The 21,270-nt window shown below is 33.6% G+C and overlaps 1 protein-coding gene across 1 annotated transcript in view; it reads right to left on the reverse strand.

Moving 5' to 3' along the window:
• The window catches only part of LOC114333343 (ubiquitin-protein ligase E3C), a 104,066-nt gene that overhangs the window by 18,104 nt on the left and 64,692 nt on the right, over nucleotides 1–21,270 (reverse strand). Inside the window, exon 10 of the mRNA XM_028283206.2 lies at nucleotides 6,294–6,538. Coding sequence (XP_028139007.1) covers nucleotides 6,294–6,538 — 245 coding nt within the window. The remainder of the gene's footprint in view (nucleotides 1–6,293; nucleotides 6,539–21,270) is intronic.

A 21,270-nucleotide genomic window follows, 5' to 3' on the forward strand; every position in this document is an offset into this window, starting at 1 on the left:
AAGTGTCAATATCGCAACTGTCAAATAAATGTTACCAATTTATGCCAAAATGTTACCTTCGTTCGATTACAGTTACGGTGTGTTCCGAACAAAATGTGCTTCATAAAAACGCTTTGTAATCCATTTATACAAATTGAATGAAACATATTATTGTGTATTTCTTTAAGTTAACATTATTAGAAATCTTCAAATATTATTTCTACGTGTATATTTATAATAAAATATGTCTAGTGGCTGTATTTCCAGTGTACAGAGCAAAATGATTCAAAAATAGAACACACCTACCGCCTAAATATTTCGTGTTGGTATCATGTGACGTCGCGGGCTATGACGCGGATGACGTGCAACGGTAAGTATATTAGACGGAGTATATCTGTTATATATGTCACTAGGCATGTATCACTCGATATAAACCGGGAGATATTAACAGAAGTTCAACCACGATTTTTTAAGTCCTGCCCTTTGCAATACTGGAAGGTTAGAGAAGGTACTTACAATTTGTGGAAAAATCCACGGGTTTCCTGTGACATTTTCTTGTGAAAATTAGATTTTAAATGAAAAAAAAAAAATTGTGAGTTGCGATGAATTTTTAAGTCCTGCCATATCCATAGAATAACAGGATACTATCTATTTTATGAAGAAAATTTTTTGGGCAGGACGGTTGCAAAAGGACTAAGGGAGTATACAGATATACAAACATGTAATGAAAATAATGAAATTTTCATAATTTTCTAAGTCCTGCCAACTTAATAAATTAATCATATTTATTTCAAAATGACCAAAAAAAATGTTGGCATGACGTCACCTAATGTTTAACTGCAATTGTTTCTTGGAAAATTCTGTATAAAATTTTCACTCTGGTTCCGTGATTTTCTAAGTCATAAAATAAATTTTGTTATAAAATAAATAATTTCAGTAGACATTATTCAAAATGGTAGGATGTTTAGTTACACCTTTTTTACTATATATAGTTAAAAAAATTTGTAAGAAAATTCGTGGAAAATTACACGATTTTCTAAGTCACGCCATTTCGCACATATCTCAAGAAGGTTAATATAAATCTATTTTCAAAGAGGCAGGATGGTTGTATAGTTATTTCGTATAAAAAAATTAAATTGTGTGTGTGTAAAATTATTTCAGGGTGTTATACAAACATATTCATATCACCACAATTTTCTGAGTCATACCATGTCGAGTATGCTTAAAAAACACTAATCTAAAACCGTTTACAACTTGGCAGGATAACCGCAAAGATGAATAATACAAAAAATTAATTTGTATGTATATCATTAAAACAATCGTATCCTATTAAATATTATTTTCCTGAATGTCTCGGAATTTTTACACACTTTTCAAATCTAATAGCAAACTGTAACATTTGTAATTTTAAGTAATTTTAAGTGATTAGATCATATTTTTATATTAGTAAACGCAATAAAAGTAAATAAACAATTTTTACAATTTATTGGTTATAGTAGGGAACTTACCTACCCATTATATTATACAGGGTGTCTAAAAGCTCTCATAACAAACGAAAACCGGAGATTCCTCAGATAATTTTAAGAAAATTTAACTCAATTCACCTAGTTCAAAAATGCTTCCGTGGAAAGCTAGAGCTCTTTAAAGATGGCGTCTTGTAATTCATCATCGTCCTAATTCAACCCGAATCTATCCAATGCTGGATATAGGTCTCCCTCAGTCTTCTCCATGCATTTCTGTCCTGTGCTGTCTGCATCAAGTTTCTGTCGATCCGCTTGATGTCATCAGACCATCTGGTTGGCGGACGACCTCTACTTCGATATGCTTCGTCTAGAAGAAGCATATCGAAGTCTTGTAATTAGTTTCTTTAAAATAGCTGCAGAACGCTTTTATTTGGAAAAACGAAAACTGGTACACTTATTTATCTTCCAGAGGTCAATTGTCAAATGTCAATTATCAATTGTCAATTTTTAGTACCGGTCATAGGGGTCCGTTTTGGGTACGGAAACGGATATTTTATCGAATAACTTTTCTGTCTAACTTTTAAGCATCTCTGACACTGGATTATTGAATTCTAGGATAGTTTTGTACTAAAAGATACTTTTGCTTTAACTCAGAAGAATACGCAGTGTTCTAGAAAAATCGATTTGAAAAATTTTTCGTTTTTTGATATTTTGAGTTTAAAAGAATTTAGAAAAATTCTATTTAGGAAAACGAAAACTGCTACGTTTATTTCTCTTCCAGAGATGAATCGATTTTATCAATTGTGAATTTCTAGTACTGGTCATAGACATCCGTCTTGGGTAGATCAACGGATATTTTATCTCATAACTTATTGGTCTTTAAATTTTTAGACATTTTTGAGAGTAGAGTATTAAATTATGAGGTATTCTAGTACTAAAAGTTACTCTTGCTTTAAGTCGGCAAATACACCGTATTTTTTTAATTTTTTTAAATTTTTTTTCAAATTCAACAAACGAAAAATTTTAAAATGGGTTTTTCCAGAAAACCCTCTTTTATCAAAAAACAGATTTTATCCCGCCTTCTTACTTGTTCGAACACAAAATACACACGCATGTAACAGGCGCTGAATTGCCGCACTCAACTGGTTTTCCTGATATTGTAGGATTGTAGATATTATCCTGATATTGTTTCCTATATTTGATAGCAAAATGTACTAACACTAACAACACCAGAATAAATCGATTTTTAAATACAGCATCTATCTACTTGCAACTTTTTGCATTGTGTTCAGGATAACATCAGGAAAAGGTGTACAATATAAAAATGGGTGGAAATTGCATTTTAGTGCATAACATGCATCCAAAAGTGCATAAACCTGTCAAAATCAGTGTATTAAGGGCAAAATTTTGTTATTTAAAAACAGATTATTCGAGGGTTTTTGGGATGGCCGAACACGAATATGATATTACAACCGACCCTCGGAGCACCTGGTGCCCAGGGTGACTGATCTCGAATTTAGAGAGTTTTTGGAGGTCGATTCTGATGGCGTATTCATGTTCAGCAACCACAAAACTCTTCGAGTAATCTACTTGCATCACTTTAGTGTCTGAAAGCCTCGAAGTTTAAGAATACGGCGTGTATATCATCATAAAACCACCTGAGTAATCTCTCTGTATCAATTTACTGCCGAAATAAATATATATAAATATGGTATAGAAAATGCTTAACAAATAAAAAGGTACCATAAAATATCATTTTATTATAATACTAAAACACAGGGTGTCCCATTTAAGAAAACTCAGAAAATACTCATTCCGAGTTTCAACCAACCCCGTATACTAAAATTTTGGTATACTATTAATAACTGGCAATAGTAGACTATATTAAAAATCGTTTAAACATAAATTAATAGAAGTTTGGATATCAAATCGCTAACAATATGTATAGGGTGTGAATGTTCCTACAAAATTAACAAAAAAACGTAATTATATTTTAAACTGCCCCTCGTATAATATTTCAAAACACTAGAAAGACCTAGATCATCATGAAAATTTTATTATTTTCCTTAAGGCTATGGGTACATAATTCGCAAATATTTTACGTGTATCCCTACTTTTTCTGTCTTTACACGGCAAATTACGTGTAGTAAAATTCACACTGGTGTGGATATGTAAACATTACTAGAATGTCATTCTACTTGAAAATGTCATAATTAATTTAAAGAGATGGCTTTTGAATGTTCTTGGATAACTGTTATTTTTATAATTGCAAATTATTAATTCAGTTAATAAATGTGATAATTTTTTCACTAACTATGTTTTCAGTGATTGTAATAATTTATTTGTACAACAAAAACTAATAATCAATCGAGAAAAGAGGAAAAGTGTTAAAGTGATTTTTTAATAATATGTTGTTATTTTGGAACGCTTACAATTTTGAACATCTCTAACAACAAAATACTTGGATCACAGGATATATCTGATGTATTCTCTGCTTGGATCTTTCACAAATAATACACAATAAATAACTTTTTATTAAGTTCACGTCTTAAATCAATTATTTATCAAATACACTATATATCAATAATATTTAATCAATTTCTCAAAATATTCCCGATGCAATGTCAAATATTTAAAATTGTCACTGATTGTCAGTGTCTGACTGACAATATATGCTGACAATATTATATTCGGTTGAGTGCGTTGTAAGACAAAGACAGATTTGGAAAATATTACCACGGCATTGTGTTCATTTTTTTCAAATCCTGAAAAAACCAATAAATATTTTTGAAAAATTTAAACGCAGAATGAAAGACTAAATTATTACCGAGGGCCGAAAGTCCCTTAGAATAAATAAAAAGTTTATTTTGAATGAGATATTTGAATTTAAAAATCACACTAAATTTTCTCTTAGTTTTTTTACCCCTGTAACTTATTAAAATAAACATTGTAGAAGTTCTCAGGGACTTTCGGCCCTCGCTAATAACGTAATCTTTCATTCTGCGTTTAAATTTTTCCAAAATACTTATTAGTTTTCTCAGGATTTGAAAAAAATGAATCCCCATTTGAATAGCATTGCAGCCGAAAATACGTTCCGATCCTCTTAAATGTTTGTATACATATACAGGGTGAGGCAGATAACTGGCCTATTAGAAATATCTCGAGAACTAAAGGCAACAGAATCATGAAAATTGGAATACAGGGGTTTTGAAGGATGATCTATTAAATGAAAATATTTTCATCTCTTTGCAACTTCCGCTTATACCGGAAGTTGCTTATAACTTCGTTTTTTTAAATGGGACACCCTGTATATTTTTACATTTTTGGATTCTTTTCGATGTCTTCTTTTTAAAAATATGAGGATTTGTAATGTTATACAGGGTATTTTAAAAGATAATTACGTTTTTTTATTAATTTCGTAGCAATATTCACACCCTGTAGAATTGAAGTAGTTTGACAACTAAAATTTTACTTACGTTCAAATGATTTTTAATATAGTCTACTATTGTTAAGAATCATTAATATAGCTAAATTATTAATATTAGTATACAGGGTTGGTCGAAACTCGGAATGAGTATTTTCTGAGTTTTCTTAAATGGAACACCCTGTATTTTAGTATTGTAATGAAATGATATTTTATGGTACTTTTTTATTTCTTAAGCATTCCCTATACCTAACTGCTTTAATTTTTGCTTAATTGTTAGTCGCACCAACAATCTTAACTACGCAGGTATTTTTATAGCTAAACCATTATTGGTAATTTTAAGGATCAGTCTGGATTAATATGTATTTATTTCTGACAAATTATTTGTGAATGAATATTTTCACGGCCAACCTAATAAAATTTTACGTATTTTTTGTTGAAATTAATGTTTAGCTTGAATCACCAATAACTCACAAATTAAAGCAGTTAGGTATAGGGAATACTTATAAAATAAAAAACTACTATGAAATATCATTTCATTGCAATACTAAAATACAGGGTGTTCTATTTAAGAAAACTCAGAAAATATTCATTCCGAGTTTCGACCAACCCTGTATACTAAAATTTCAAAATTAGCTATACTAATGATTCTTAACAATAATAGACTATATTAAAAATCACTTGAACGTAAGCAGAGTTTTTAATGTCAAACTATTACAATTCTACAGGGTGTGACTGTTGCTACGAAATTAATAAAAAAACGTAAATATCGCTTAAAATACCCTGTATAATATTACAAAATCTCATATTTTAAGAAAGAAAATATTAAGGAGAATCCAAAAATGTAAAAATATACAGGGTGTTCCATTTAAAAAAACCAAGTTATAAGCAACTTCCGGTATAAACGGAAGTTGCAAAGAGATGAAAATATTTTCATTTAATAGATCATCCCTCAAAACCCCTTTATTCCAATTTTCATAATTCTGTTGTCTTTAGTTCTCGAGATATTTCTAATAGGCCAGTTATCTGCCTCACCCTATATACTCCGTTACCCCGTTTGCAATCCTCCTGCCCAAAAAATTTTCTTCATAAAATCGATAGTATCCTGTCTATCTACGGATATGGCAGGACTTAGAAATTCATCGCAAAACCCTATTTTTATTTTTTGGGAAAATCTAATTTTTACAGGAAAATGTCACAGGAAATTTGTGGATGTTTCCACAGATTGTAAGTACATCGTCTACCCTTCCAGTATTGCAAAAGGCAGGACTTAGAAAATCGTGGCTGAACTTCTGTATAATATCTCCCAGTATAATAATTAAATCCGTGAGTACCAGGTAAAGTAATGGGTGTTATCTATTCTAAAATAGTGAATAATGAGCATGTTATTAAACGGTCGCAGAAAAATTTATTTAAAAACTACTTACTTTCCCAACCAGCCTTCCTATAAAATAATAATGATCTGTGAAATTATCCACTATAAGGTGAACATTTGGATTAGGATATACAGAATAGTCGGCTGTTATTAAAAAGAATCCTCTGTTTGGATCAAAAGCGGTTTTTAGGACTTCATTCAGGAATTCTTTAAATATACCTCCTCCGTCTATTCCCGCTTCTTCTAATCCAACGTTGTTAATGAATTTTATTCTAAGTTTGTGTTTCAGGTCCAATTCTAAAACAAAAATCGAGCAACTTACGTTACGCAACTTTAGGTTGAGTGAGATTATACAGGGTGTTTCATTGGGAAAGTAACATACATTAACTGCAGAAAGAGGACACTTAGGCGGTCTCAAAAATACCATACTTAATGGGTCTTATTCCATTAATAACAAAGATACTGAGTGTTTTATCTATTTTGCCATTTTCTTAATTGGTTCTTAACTTTTTAACCACACTGTATATTTATTTTATATTTGGCACGCAAATATCGTTTAAGGTGTACAATAAATTATATTATTTACAATTGTAAAAAATTCAGGTCCGGAATAAAAAAAATTGGAAAAATTTTCCAACCCAAAAACAACACCCTGTACATTAAATTTTTTTAAAATGGATTTTTCAGTTGAAAAGAGGATGAAAAACTAAATTTAGTGGTATACTTCGAATTTTTGGCAAAATGATTTTTCTGGTCAAATTTTGAATTTAAATTCTAAAATTATGTGAATTCCGAGAGCTCTAAGTAGAAAAAAATTGAAATACAGCTTACAACTTGTCAACCGCACTGTATATTCATTTTATATTTAACACGCGAATATTCTTTTAGGTGTCCAATCAATTAATTTATTTACAAATAAAAAAATCCAGGTCCGGATTAAAAAATATTGTATAAATGTTCCGACCCAAAAAATACACCCTGTATATTAAATTTTTTTAAAATTGATTCTGCACTTGAAAAGAGGCTGAAAAACTAAATTTAATGGTATATTTTGAATTTTCGGCAAAATAATTTTCTGGTAAAATTTTGAATTTGAATTCTGAAATTATGTGAATTGCGAAGCTCAAAGTAAAAAAAATTAAAATATGATTTAATTTTAATTAATACCATTATTTGATCTAAATTGGTAAAATATTAACATTTTGACACATAACAATAATTTTTGATAGTGGTAATTTTGAATAAATACTTTAGTTTTGAATAGTTATGCTGCACATTTTCTCTGTTTTGTTATAATTTTTAGATACTTTATTGATTAAAGTGATGTATTCTTTATTGAATCTTTATTATTTATTCATTATTTAAAGATGGATATTCGCCATAAACTATTTGTTACAGATAATAAAAAAACACTGAAATGTTTTAACATTTTACGAATTTAGATTAAATAATGGTATTAATTAAAATTAAGTCGCATTTTAATTTTTTCTACTTAGAGCTCTCGCAATTGACATAATTTCAGAATTCAAATTCAAAATTTTATCATAAAAATCATTTTGCCGAAAATTCAAAGTATACCACTAAATTTAGTTTTTCATCCTCTTTTCAAATGCAAAATCCATTTTAAAAAAATTTAATATACAGGGTGTTTTTTGGGGTCGGAACATTTTTACAATATTTTTTAATCCAGACCTGGATTTTTTATAATTGTAAATAAAATAATTGATTGGACACCTAAAAGAATATTCGCGTGTTAAATATAAAATAAATATACAGTGCGGTTAACAAGTTGTAAGTTGTATTTCATTTTTTTTTCTACTTAGAGCTCTCGCAATTCACATAATTTCAGAATTCAAATTCAAAATTTGACCAGAAAAATTATTTTGCCGAAAATTCAAAGTATACCACTAAATTTAGTTTTTCATCGTCTTTTCAACTAAAAAATCCATTTTAAATAAATTTAATGTACAGGGTGTTGTTTTTGGGTCGGAAAATTTTTCTAATATTTTTTAATCCGGGCCTGGATTTTTTACATTTGTAAATAAATTAATTTATTGTACACCTTAAAGGATATTTGCGTACCAAATATAAAATAAATATACGGTGTGGTTAAAAAGTTATAAACCAAATAAGAAAATGGCAAAATAGATAAAACACCCAGTATCTCTGTTATTAATGGAGTAAGACCCATTAAGGCCGGCCATTGGTAATGTTACAAGTATAGGCGATCCCATCACCTTTATAAAGTACACCACTCATAATCTAGAGCATATATGTATACCGAAAAATGCTTAACCTACTAACAATATATCTCGCTAATTACAGCCATATTTTTGCTACCCTACCTGTTGTGTATTGTTTATAAAAAAATGTGAAAGTTTTGCTTTTTTCTCAATAAATATAAGAGCGTTTATATCTAAATTACTCAAGTATTTAAATGAATTTCATGATAAAAGTCCGTTTAGCACTAGCCTATATGTAACGGAAGGATGTAACGTTAAAAAAATGTGAATTAATAAACTACTTTTTGCGTGGTGTACTTTTAAATTAAATTTCTGGAATTAATAGAAATTGGCATGTGAAACTTAAATCTTGTACATATAATACACAAAAAGTATAGGAATCTGTAAGAATCTAAGCTCTGTTAATGTAGCAATTATGTATAAGATGGCGCTACGAAAAAAATTAAATAAACATCAAAAATTCAGGAGCGTAATGGCCCGTTTGAAACTTTCCTTAGGAAATTTCGGTACTTGACAAATATGAGTTTATTAGGGGTCCGGACAAATAATCCCGGACAAAAAATCCCCACAAATTATCCCCGGACAAAAATCCAAGGACAAAAAATCCCCGGACAAATAATCCCCACAAAAAATCCCGGACAGATAATACCCACAATTTTTTTTTGACAAAATATCCCCGCAAAAAATCCCCAAGAAATATTTTTGCCCAATAAAGTTGTCAAATGAATGCTTATAATCCAAGGATGGTACTAAAGATGAGAAATTTAGGCTGTCTGTCCGTCGGTACATCCGACCGCGCATATAACTACTCCGTAATTATGCCAGGTAGAATGACACATGAGGGGTCGAATGAACGGTTATAATCCAACAATGGTACTACAGATGAGCAATTTGGTCCGTCGGTCTGCTTGACCACGAATATAACTCCTCCATCACTGTACCAGGTAGAATGACAAATGAGGTGTCGAATGAAAGCTTATAATCCAAGGATGGTACTAAAGATGAGAAATTAGATCAAGGCTGTCTGTCCATCGGTCCGTCCGACCGCGAATGTAACTACTCCGTCATTATGCCAGGTAGATTGACAAATGGGGTGTCGAATGAACGGTTATATTCCAACGATGGTACTAAAGATGAGCAATTTGGTCCGTCGGTCTGCCTGACCGCGAATATAAGTCTTCCGTCACTGTACCAGGTAGAATGACAAATAAGGTGTCGAATGAAAGCTTATAACCAAGGATGGTACTAAGGTTGAGAAATTTGACCAAGGCTGTCTGTCCATCGGTCCGTCCGACCGCGAATGTAACTACTCCGTCAATATGCCAGGTAGATTGACAAATGGGGTGTCGAATGAACGGTTATAACCCAACGATGGTACTAAAGATGAGCAATTTGGTCCGTCTGTCTGCTTGACCGCGAATATAACTCCCCCGTCACTGTACCAGGTAGAATGACAAATGAGGTGTCGAATGAAAGCTTATAATCCAAAGATGGTACTAAAGATGAGAAATTAGACCAAGGCTGTCTGTCCATCGGTCCGTCCGACCGCGAATGTAACTACTCCGTCATTATGCCAGGTAGATTGACAAAAGGGATGTTGAATGAACGGTTATATTCCAACGAATTTGGTCCGTCTGTCTGCCTGACCGCAAATATAACTCCTCCGTCACTGTACCAGGTAGAATGACCAATAAGGTCTCCAGTGAAAGCTTATAACCAAGGATGGTACTAAAGATGAGAAATTTGACCAAGGCTATCTGTTCATCTGTACGTCCGACCGCGAATGTAACGACTCCGTCATTATGCCAGGATTAGTGACAAATGGGGTGTCGAATTAACGATTATAATTCAACAATGGTACTAAAGATGAGCAATTTGGTCCGTCGGTCTGCTTGACCGCGGATATAACTCCCCCGTCACTGTACCAGGTAGAATGACAAATGAGGTGTCGAATGAAAGCTTATAATCCAAAGATGGTACTAAAGATGATAAATTAGACCAAGGCTGTCTGTCCATCGGTCCGTCCGACCGCGAATGTAACTACTCCGTCATTATGCCAGGTAGATTGACAAATGGGGTGTCGAATGAACGGTTATATTCCAACGATGGTACTAAAGATGAGCAATTTGGTCCGTTGGTCTGCCTGACCGCGAATATAAGTCTTCCGTCACTGTACCAGGTCGAATGACAAATAAGGTGTCGAATGAAAGCTTATAACCAAGGATGGTACTAAGGTTGAGAAATTTGACCAAGGCTGTCTGTCCATCGGTCCGTCCGACCGCGAATGTAACTACTCCGTCAATATGCCAGGTAGAATGACTAATGACGTGTCGAATGAATGGTTATAATCCAACGATGGTACTAAAGATGAGAAATTTGATCCGTCGGTGTGCCTGACCGCGAATATAACTCCTCCGTCACTGTACCAGGTAGAATGACAAATGAGGTGTCAAATGAAAACTTATAATCCAAGGATGGTACTAAAGATGAGAAATTAGACCAAGGCTGTCTGTCCATCGGTCCGTCCGACCGCGAATGTAACTACTCCGTCATTATGCCAGGCAGAATGACAGATGAGGTGACGAGTGTACAGTGAACGGTTATAATCCAACCATGGTACTAAAGATTCACGCACGCATTTCGTTTCCGAAAGTTGCACTTTCACGCACGACTTGCGGGAAAGTAAAATACCTTGTAATATTGCATTATAATATATTATAATACATGCAATAAACTAATATTGAAAGTTTGTTTTTGACAACCTTGTCAAATTATTGATTTGTGTATTTTCACTTCTAAATAAAAATTGATATAACTCTATTTTTTTGTGGCTTTTTCCAAACGTACGGCCCTAGAATAAATATTATTCCTAACTCGTGCGGAAAGTGTGTTCCTCGCACTCGAATGCCTGCCCGAACTCCGCTATCGCGTCGTTCGGGTCAACGACAGTCTCATGCGTGAAATTATCACTTTCCGCACTAGTTAGGAAAATAACTATTTTATGATGTCGATATTTTCCAAGTTATGGGGGGAAATAGTGACAGTTAGAGGTTAGAGTTAGAGCATAACTATTGAATTGTCTCGTTAATTATGAGTTTTACGACAAAAATGTAGGTACCTATAATACAAAAATAGAACTTAGTAGATAGAATTAACTTTTACATAATTTTGAATTTTGATCTCTTTCATTTTTTTTACGAATATTTAAAATTGTTTCAAATATGATTTCCTACAATTATTTCTTTTTGACAATTTTTTTCGTGCGGTTGATATTTTCCGAGTTAGCGGGAATATATTAAAAAGGGGTGGGGGAGCATACTTATTGAATTGAATCTTGTTTCCGAGCTGCCCCAAATTTTATAATTCTAACCTTTAGGGGAGGTCAATAGTGGTGTAAATTTAAAATTGCGACTGAATTCCGCTGAAGGGTTAGCCGTCATATTGATTTTAAAGGAGAACCGTTCATGCTAAATACCTCCACCATTTTCAACTTTTTTGCTCTACTGCTCATTATTTATAATAGTTCCCAGGTAGCAAGACTGTTTAACGCGCTCTATCTGAATCTGCGTTCCATTAGTGTGCAGATGGGTTATAGGTATAGATAGGGCTATTATAGCAATCGCCATTAAACCGGTTTTTGGTACGAAAATAGTGATTAGCAATTAAATTTAAGCATGAATTGTAATTTCGATTACCAAATATCGAATTCCAATTGTGAGTTCTTTCAAAAATCGTGCATGCAGCACTCTGCTTTGAATAACCCTGTTCAAAACATCCTATTTGTGATGATAATTGCTTGTCCTGAAAACGATAATCTTGATTGTAATACAAAAAAACCTATTCATTTTTGTAATTTCAAGTATTTGCTCATCATCATCAATGGCGTTATAACATAACTCTTCGAGACTCTGCCACATTTTTTATTATTTAAAATCAATACAGCTGCCCACGATGCGATATTTGATACCGTTCACGTTATCAACACCAGTAATAAAAATTTAATGTGTTTCTCGGTCGATGATCGAAATGCCACATCAGCGACTTGTTAATTATTGTGTTTTGACTGGAATAAGAATGTGAATTTTAACCGAATTTTTAACGTGCTAACAAATTGCACATACAATTTTTTTTTGTTTATGCTTATTTTTTATTATAATAAATATGTTGATTTTCACCCATTCGTGAGCAAAAATTTGGTTGTTTTGACTTCTGAGTAATACCAAAAAGTCAAAAATCGTTATAACTGAAAAAACTCGACAGAGTTATGCTCGATAAACTCATAATACTCATAAAGCTAATAAAATATTTTTGATCTTTTCGTTTCACATGATTCACTGAGCGTTGGCTTATTTTTTAATATTTTTCCTTATTTTTTTTTAATTCATTGAATTATAGCGTTGATTGAGATATTAGAGGCCGTCCAATATATCAATCAACGATTATAGTGAATATGCTTATTTAATTTAAAAATAAAATAATTCTATCCTCTTCTTCTTGCTGTGCCTGTCCGTGACGAATGTTGGCGATCACCATGGCATGGCAATCTTTATTTTATCTGCAGCAATGCAGGAAAGCTTCACATATGTTGAGTTGAACCAGGTTCTGAGGTTCTTTAACCAGGATGTTCTTCTTCTTCCTGGACCTCGCTTTCCAAATATTTTTCCTTGCAGAATGACTTGTAGGAGGGCATATCTGGATTCATTTCGCATAATGTGTCCAAAGTATTCCAACTTTTGAGATTTGATGGTGGTTAATACTTCTCGGTTTTTCCCCATTCTTCTGTAAGGACCTCCTCATTTGTGACCCGATCAGTCCATGGGATTTTAAGAATTCTATTATAAGTTCAAAAAAAATTCAAAAAAATATGCTTGAAATATTTATTTCAAACTCTAAGCTCACCCCACCTTAAGGATAGCTATGACACGAATTTGATAGGCAAGCCATGCAAGTCGTTTTTGTCTATGTATGAAATTTAATAAAAAAATGTCTCATCCGGAAAGCAGATGGGTGCAGGTCGACCTATATTCGGATCTTAGACTATAACGTATATATAGTTTCGTAGAGTTTTGCTATCAGCCGTTGATGATTTGCTGATGAACGCTACTCGTGTTATTTCTTTCCGTTCATGTTCACAAGAGCATCGTGTTAACAAGTAATTGGACTTCGTAAGTCCTAGGTTTTCATCCAAAGTAATCGAAAGTAGAACTGGAAGTCGATATTTTAACTCTTCGTGTAACTTTGCGTCGATTCATATACGATTTTACTAATTTTGGATCATATTCATTTACATTAATATCATACTTTGAGTCACTTTAAAACAGATACTTGCGGTTGCAACTCTAAAACTGAAGTCCGATGTTAAATTACTCATCTTTAATACCATCCTTGTGTTATAATCTTTTATTCGAAACCTCATTATTTGTCATTATATCTGTATTAATACGGAGGAGTTGTATGTAGGAGGACAGACGGAAAGACACTCATGAAACCGGAAGTATATATATATGTTCTCGCCTTGCGAAGGCTCGTCGGATAATATATCACTTTTACTATTCCGGTGACTTTAAAACAGTATTTCCGGTCCCATTTGTAAAACCGGAAGTCCTTGGTCAAATTTCTCACCTTTAGTACCATCCTTGGATTATAAGCTTTCATTCGACACCTCATTTGTCATTCAACCTGGTATAGTGACGGAAGAGTTATATTCGCGGTCGGACGGACCGACGGACAGACAGCCTTGGTCAAATTGCTCATCTTTAGTACCATCCTTGGATTATAAGCTTTCATTCGACACCTCATTTGTCATTCTACCTGGTACAGTAACGGAGGAGTTATATTCGCGATCAATCAGACCGACGGACCAAATTGCTCATCTTTAGTACCATCGTTAGATTATAATCGTTCATTCGAAACCTCATTTGTCATTTTCCCTGGCATAATGACGGAGAGAAGTTACATTTGCGGTCGGACGGACATATGGACAGACAGCCTTGGTCAAATTTCTCATCTTTAGTACCATCCTTGGTTATAAGCTTTCATTCGACACCTTATTGGTCATTCTACCTGGTACAGTGACGGAGGAGTTATATTCGCGGTCAGGCAGACCGACGGACCAAATTGCTCAACTTTAGTACCATCGTTGGATTATAATTGTTCATTTAAAACCTCATTTGTCATTTTCCCTGGCATAATGACGGAGAAGTTACATTCGCGGTAGGACGGACAAATGGACCGACAGCCTTGGTCAAATTTTTCATCTTTAGTACCATCCTCGGTTATAAGCTTTCATTCGAAACCTTATTTGTCATTCTACCTGGTACAGTGACGGAGGAGTTATATTCGCGGTCAGGCAGACCGACGGACCAAATTGCTTATCTTTAGTACCATCGTTGGATTATAACCATTCATTCGACACCTCATTTGTCATTCTACCTGGCATAATGACGGAGTAGTTACATTCGCGGTCGGACGGACAGATGTACAGACAGCCTTGGTCAAATTTATCAGCTTTAGTACCATCCTTGGATTATAGGCTTTCATTCGACACATCATTCGCTATTCTACCTGGTACAGTGACGGAGGAGTTATATTCGCGGTCAGGCAGACCGACGGACCAAATTGCTCATCTTTAGTACCATCCTTGGTTATAAGCTTTCATTAAATGTTCTAAACATTAATTACATTTTCATTCTAAATTAGACAATTAGACAAATTTGAGTGATATAATTGTTCTTCCCTGGTATAATTTTATAATATTGGGACATGAGAAGTAGGTAACAAACTATGATGAACCAATATGCGAAATAGATTTTTCCAATACTTTTGGTTTAGATTTTACCACGAGATACGAGCACAGTATTTATCCGAGTAAAATTTTCAGCGAGACCCCGTCCTTAAACCTCCTAGAAAATGAAAAGTTCGCACCTCACATATAAAACGATTTCGAGTCATCTTAGCGAGACAGCACCTGCATACCTCTCTGTACTGAAACTAAACTATCAGCTGACTATAAAGTCTGGAGTCCGCGGCTTCGCTTAGATATCTATTGCGTTATTTCTCCGATAGAGGCAGCATCTCTCGGGAAAGAATCTTTTCTCTCTGTTGCACTGAAACTTGGGGACCTCTCTTTCATACAACGGCCGGCCTTAAGTATGGTATTTTTGAGACCGCCTAAGTGTCCTCTTTCTACAGTTAACGTATGTTACTTTCCCAATGAAACACCCTGTATTTAAAACCATCATCTTAGGATACCAAAAAAATCCATTGAGGAGGTATGAAGAATAAATATTTCATAAATGAAATACAAGATCACTTACAAAATGAAGTAAAATTTCAAAACGGCATAAAAACTTTTGAATTCCATTTTAAACGATATAAAAATTCAAATTATGAGTGTGTATGACAAAAGTTATTGGTAAACTGAATTGGAGGACCAATTCCATGAACTATCATACGAGCAATAGCAACATATGACATATGGCGCAAAAATGTGGCTCATGACAGAAAAGACAATAAACCTTATCAATACTCTTGAAAGAAAGATATTGAGACGGATATTGTGACCCATCTGCGACAATGGTATGTGGAGAGTAAGGTTAAACTAAGAGTTGTACCAATATTACAAAGAATCCTCTATAGGAAATTAGAATGGATAATGAAAGAACACCTACTAGAACGCTTGGTGGAACTATGGTGGGACGTCGCGCGTCGGCCAGCAGGACCAAGAAAAAGGTGGATAGACGAAGTGAGAACCGATGCTAAAGAGATATTGATGGTGGATAACTGGAGGAGAGAGAAAGAGAGAGAGCGATATTTTCTATATAATTACAATGATTAAAAAACTTACGTCTTATAGGAGGTTATAAATACCTCATGGAAGAGTAAGTGTCGACAGAAAATATATTTAAAAATATTAGAGGGCCAAAGCCTCTGGTATAAGAGAGAAAACCCTTTTAAAGTAATAAAATTCACATTTAATTTAATCACTGTAATTATACAGTGCACTGGAATAAGTGTTACCCCCCTTATTGACTTATTTATTTTTAGCACGTAAGCAAAACGCTCGGAGAGGTCGATTTTTAAAATAATCATAGTATATTATAACATCAATGTTTCGAACTTTACGCGATCCGTCTTCAGGTGACAGGCATAACTTTGATTTTTTTTAAATAGGAAAGTACATCATGTGACACCTCATTTAAAAACTTTTGAAGTACTGATTACAAAAATGTATATTACTTTAATCCTTTTTGAGAGCGTAGGCGCAAAATTTCGGTCGAATTATTTTTAAATGCATTCATTTTTTTCAAATCCTGAGAAAACTAATAAGGGACCGTTCAAGTATTACGTAACGCAGGTTGGGGGGGGGGGGGTCAACGCAATAGTTAAAAAAATCTTGAAAAATCGCGTTACGTAATACTTGAACGCTCCCTAAGTATTTTTGAAAAATTTAAATGCAGAATGAAATATTACAGTATTATCGATGGTCGAATGTCCCTGAGAACTTCTATTTTAGAAGTCACAGGGGTGAAAAAAAGAGAAAATTTAGTATGATTTTTACTTTCAAATATATCATTCAAAGGAAACTTTTTGTTTATTTTAAGGGACTTTCTACCCTCGGTAATAATGTAATCTTTCATTCTGCGTTTAAATTTTTCTAAAATACTTATTAGTTTTCTCGTGATTCGAAAAAAATAAATGCGTTTAAAAAGAATTGGACCGAAAATTTGCGCCTACGCTATCAAAAAGATTAAAGTATTATACATTTTTGTAATCTGTATTTTGAAAGCTTTTAAGTGAGGTGTTAAGTGATGTACTTTCCCATTTAAGAAAATCAAAGTTATGTCTGTCACCTGAAGACAGATCGCGTAAAGTTCGAAACATTGATGCTACAATATACTATGATTATTTTAAAAATCGACCTGTCCGAGTGTTTTGTTTATGTGCTAAAAATAAATAAGTTAATAAGGGGACGTAACACTTATTCCAGCGCACTGTATAAAAATGTTCTTTATAGAAAGCTCTGAAGATGGCATGTGACATGCTGAAATAATATTACACAATATCAATGTTCTTTTGAGAACATACACCTGTTGCCAGTTTGGCATACAGTTGATCCCACCCTTTTTTCAGTGCGCCATTAATTTTGACGTCATATAGGATTTTAAGAATGCCGCATGACATTTTAAGTAAATCTGACAGTTGTCACAATATTTATATTTATATAAACATCAATAGTTATACATATATTGGCCAGAATATTAATATTTAAAATATTTTAATGTAAAAATAAATAAATATAAAATCAAATTTCACTATACAATGTCCGAATATACGAATGACATAAAATATTTATGTAGCTGAAAAAGACTAACCTAGAAATTATAATTGTCATTTTACCATAATATGATATTGTGAAAATAGTGTCACGATCGATTACTTTTTCAAATTATCTTTATTTACATCATTGATTGGTTATCTATTTAGAGTACACCCACACCTCGCTTTATGGCCTAGATACGTTCCACGAAACATGGCCGCAAAGCGAAATGCCGTATAACGAATCAATTATTGTAATACAACTTCATAAAAATTTGATGGGATCGGTTCCAAATTTGTTAAATATGTGACATGGTTTATCGTTAAAAATGCATTTTATCTATTTATTTTATTTAAATCAAAAATATATACAAAAATGCATATACACTGGTATATAAAATAATAATAATAGATTCCAAAAACCAAATATAATCTACAAACTTTAAGCTTTCTTGTTGAAATAGAAAAGAGTGTTCGAGATTGCGTTTGCGCGAGAATGACAACATAGGGCCGTTATAGCGAAACATTTTAGGCCGTAAATCAAAACGGTTTCGTAATTGAACAGGGCCGTTATAGCGAAATGCCGTATACAAAGCGGCCGTATAGGGAGTTGTGGGTGTATTGTAATGGCCAACCAATTATATATCTTTAAGTATAAGTCGTTTTTAATATGCAAATACCCTTCAAGGAATACATAATTTGAGAAGAATTCGATAATCGATGACGCACTGAAAAAAGGGTTTGGGATGATCTGTATATGAAAGAAAAAGCAGGGAGAAATTGGCACCAGATAACTCAAAAAAGGCTAACATGAAAAACACAAGGGAAGTGGACCATGTCCTATGTTCAGGACTGGACCAGAAGAGGGTGCTAAAGAAAAAGAAGAAAACTTTACTTATTTGTATCTGAGAATATCTATACATCAATTACACTATGAGATCGTTAGTATTTGGTGTATCATGTATAGTGAATTCGATGAATAAGGTACATATAAGATAAGATAAAGTAAGATAAAATAAGATACAATAATTGAATGATTTATTTAAAAAAAACCAACGTCAAAACAAAAAATTTTGAATAATGAATAAAAACTGAATAAACTGATGGTAGTTAAGCCAATGTTTTTTTCTGATTTTTATGAATTAGAATATGTACAGACAAATATTATTTAATGTACTAGGTGCCAAAAGTTTTTTAAAAAATAATGAAAAACACTGGCTCTTTTGACTGAAATAAAAAAAAAACACATTTTGGTGCAAATATTTTTAAAAATTCAAATTACGCGCATCCACTGCTAATGTCATCTTCATCAACGTCAACAGTAGGTGCCGTTTCAGTGACTCGAAATTTTTGAAAGAAGTGAAAGAAGAGAATTTTAACAGAATTAATAGACATACAGTTATATCAGTCGATATTATTGACCAATACTCTCTTATTTTGAACAGCACAATAAGTCAATATATCAACAATAAGAGTTCAAATACCCAAACTTGGCCTTTGGCTCCTTAGAAAATATTGGGAACATGCTTTATTTATATCAAGAAAATGTGCCTGAGTCATATTAACCACCTTAAGAGGCAACAGTAGCGATCAACAGGTAGCAACAAACGCGGTCCAAGATTGCGGCTGTAATTTTGAATATTTTGTCGAGATATTTGGCACACGTATTCGTAATATAATAAGGAATGGCGGTACAGAGCTTAATTTGAGAAATATGTTAGTACACTCACCTCCCGATTAACCGGGATAAAGTAGGGTTAAGGCTTCCCGGATACGTAAAATCGCGGTTAATCCGCAAAATACTACAAATTTAACAGGAAAGGGTATTAAAATGCAAAACACTATTAAATGGTGTAATTAACGTATTTATATTGCATTAAAACATACCTGAATGTTGTATTTGACAAGAATCACATAAATAACACACATACATATTGTAACACAATAAAACACGTTACTGTAAATACCAAGAATATGAACAATAACAGTACATACTTTCAAATATGTAAAAAGAATATTTACAAGGTACAAACTAGCGTGAATTACTTTCTTTGAAAATAATCCGTAACAGTTTTCTGTTTTTGAACAGAGAAACATCTCTTTTTGATTCTGCTTCTCATGTTTCGTAACACAATTTTGTCTGCGATTGGAGCATCTTCTTGACTCTCAACGTACTCAAGCAGCTGTTCCACACTCGCCAATGCAGCACTGTGCGACACAGTTGTTTGTTGTTGATCGCGTGACCCCCCTCCTCATCACTTTCTCTCTCGTCCTCCCCAACTCCACCTGTTATCTTGTTTACAATCTGCTCATACCCTTGATCTTCCGCATCACAATCCAACCACTGCAGTATATTTTCTCCGTCCACTTCCTCTCCTCCTGGCACATTTTTTATAGCTTCAGTGATATTTTTAACAACAAAATCAGTCTCATCAAATCCTAGAAAGTCATCGTCTTCACAAATGTCGGGCATAATTTTTTTCCAAGATCGTACGATAGTAAGCGGTTTGGTTTTTTCCCAAACAGATCGTACTTCGTAGATGGCATCTAAGATTGTGAAGTCCTTCCAAAAGCTCTTGAGATCGTTCCCTTCTTCTATTCTTTTCTGAAGGATAGCTGAGCGATAGTTACGTTTCAGAGAAGAAATAACGCCTTGGTCCATTGGTTGTATCATTGCCGTAACATTGGGAGGCATATATTTCACGAAGATTTTTCCATCAGGTGAACTTAAAGTTGTTGCACTAGGATGGGAAGATGCGTTGTCCAAGAGAAGTACAGCTTTCTGAGAAATACCATTAGCTTTCAAGTGTTTTTTTACCTCCGATACAAATTTGGAGTCAAACCAAAATTTAAATATTTCGCAATTCATCCAAGCAGCCTTCTGATGAAAATAGTCTACCGATAAATTTTTGGCCTCAGTGCCCTTAAAAGATCTAGGTTTCTTTGCTTTTCCGATCACAAGTAAGGGCAATTTATGTTTCCCAGTTGCGTTAGCGCAGGTCATAATTGTTATGCGCTCTTTCGAAGCTTTGTATCCCGGTGTATTACGCTCCTTTTTAAATGCTAGAGTCCGGGTGGGTAGACATTTCCAGTACAACCCCGATTCATCTGCGTTGTAAATTTGTTCATGCAATCGTTCATGCCTCGTCCTCCACAAATTTTTGAAATTCCGCTTTAAACTGATTAACAGCGTCAATGTCACCACTTAAAATTTCTCCTTTTGTAGAAACATCCCGGATTCCGTGTCTCTGTTTGAATGGCGTGAACCAACCAGATGATGCGTCGAAGTCCCCTTCCATGCCGAGAGCTTAAAAAAAAACTTTGCTTTCGTCATGCAAATCGGTCCTGACACCGGAGTTCCCTGTGCGCGTTGCTGCGAAAACAACTCCAACATGCACTGATCAAGTTCGTCAAACTTTGATTTTTTCATGGTTTTCCGATTGGCCATTCCAAAATTCGTGTCCGAGG

This window comes from Diabrotica virgifera, chromosome 2 (genome assembly GCF_917563875.1).
Source record: "Diabrotica virgifera virgifera chromosome 2, PGI_DIABVI_V3a".
Lineage (NCBI taxonomy): Eukaryota > Metazoa > Arthropoda > Insecta > Coleoptera > Chrysomelidae > Diabrotica > Diabrotica virgifera.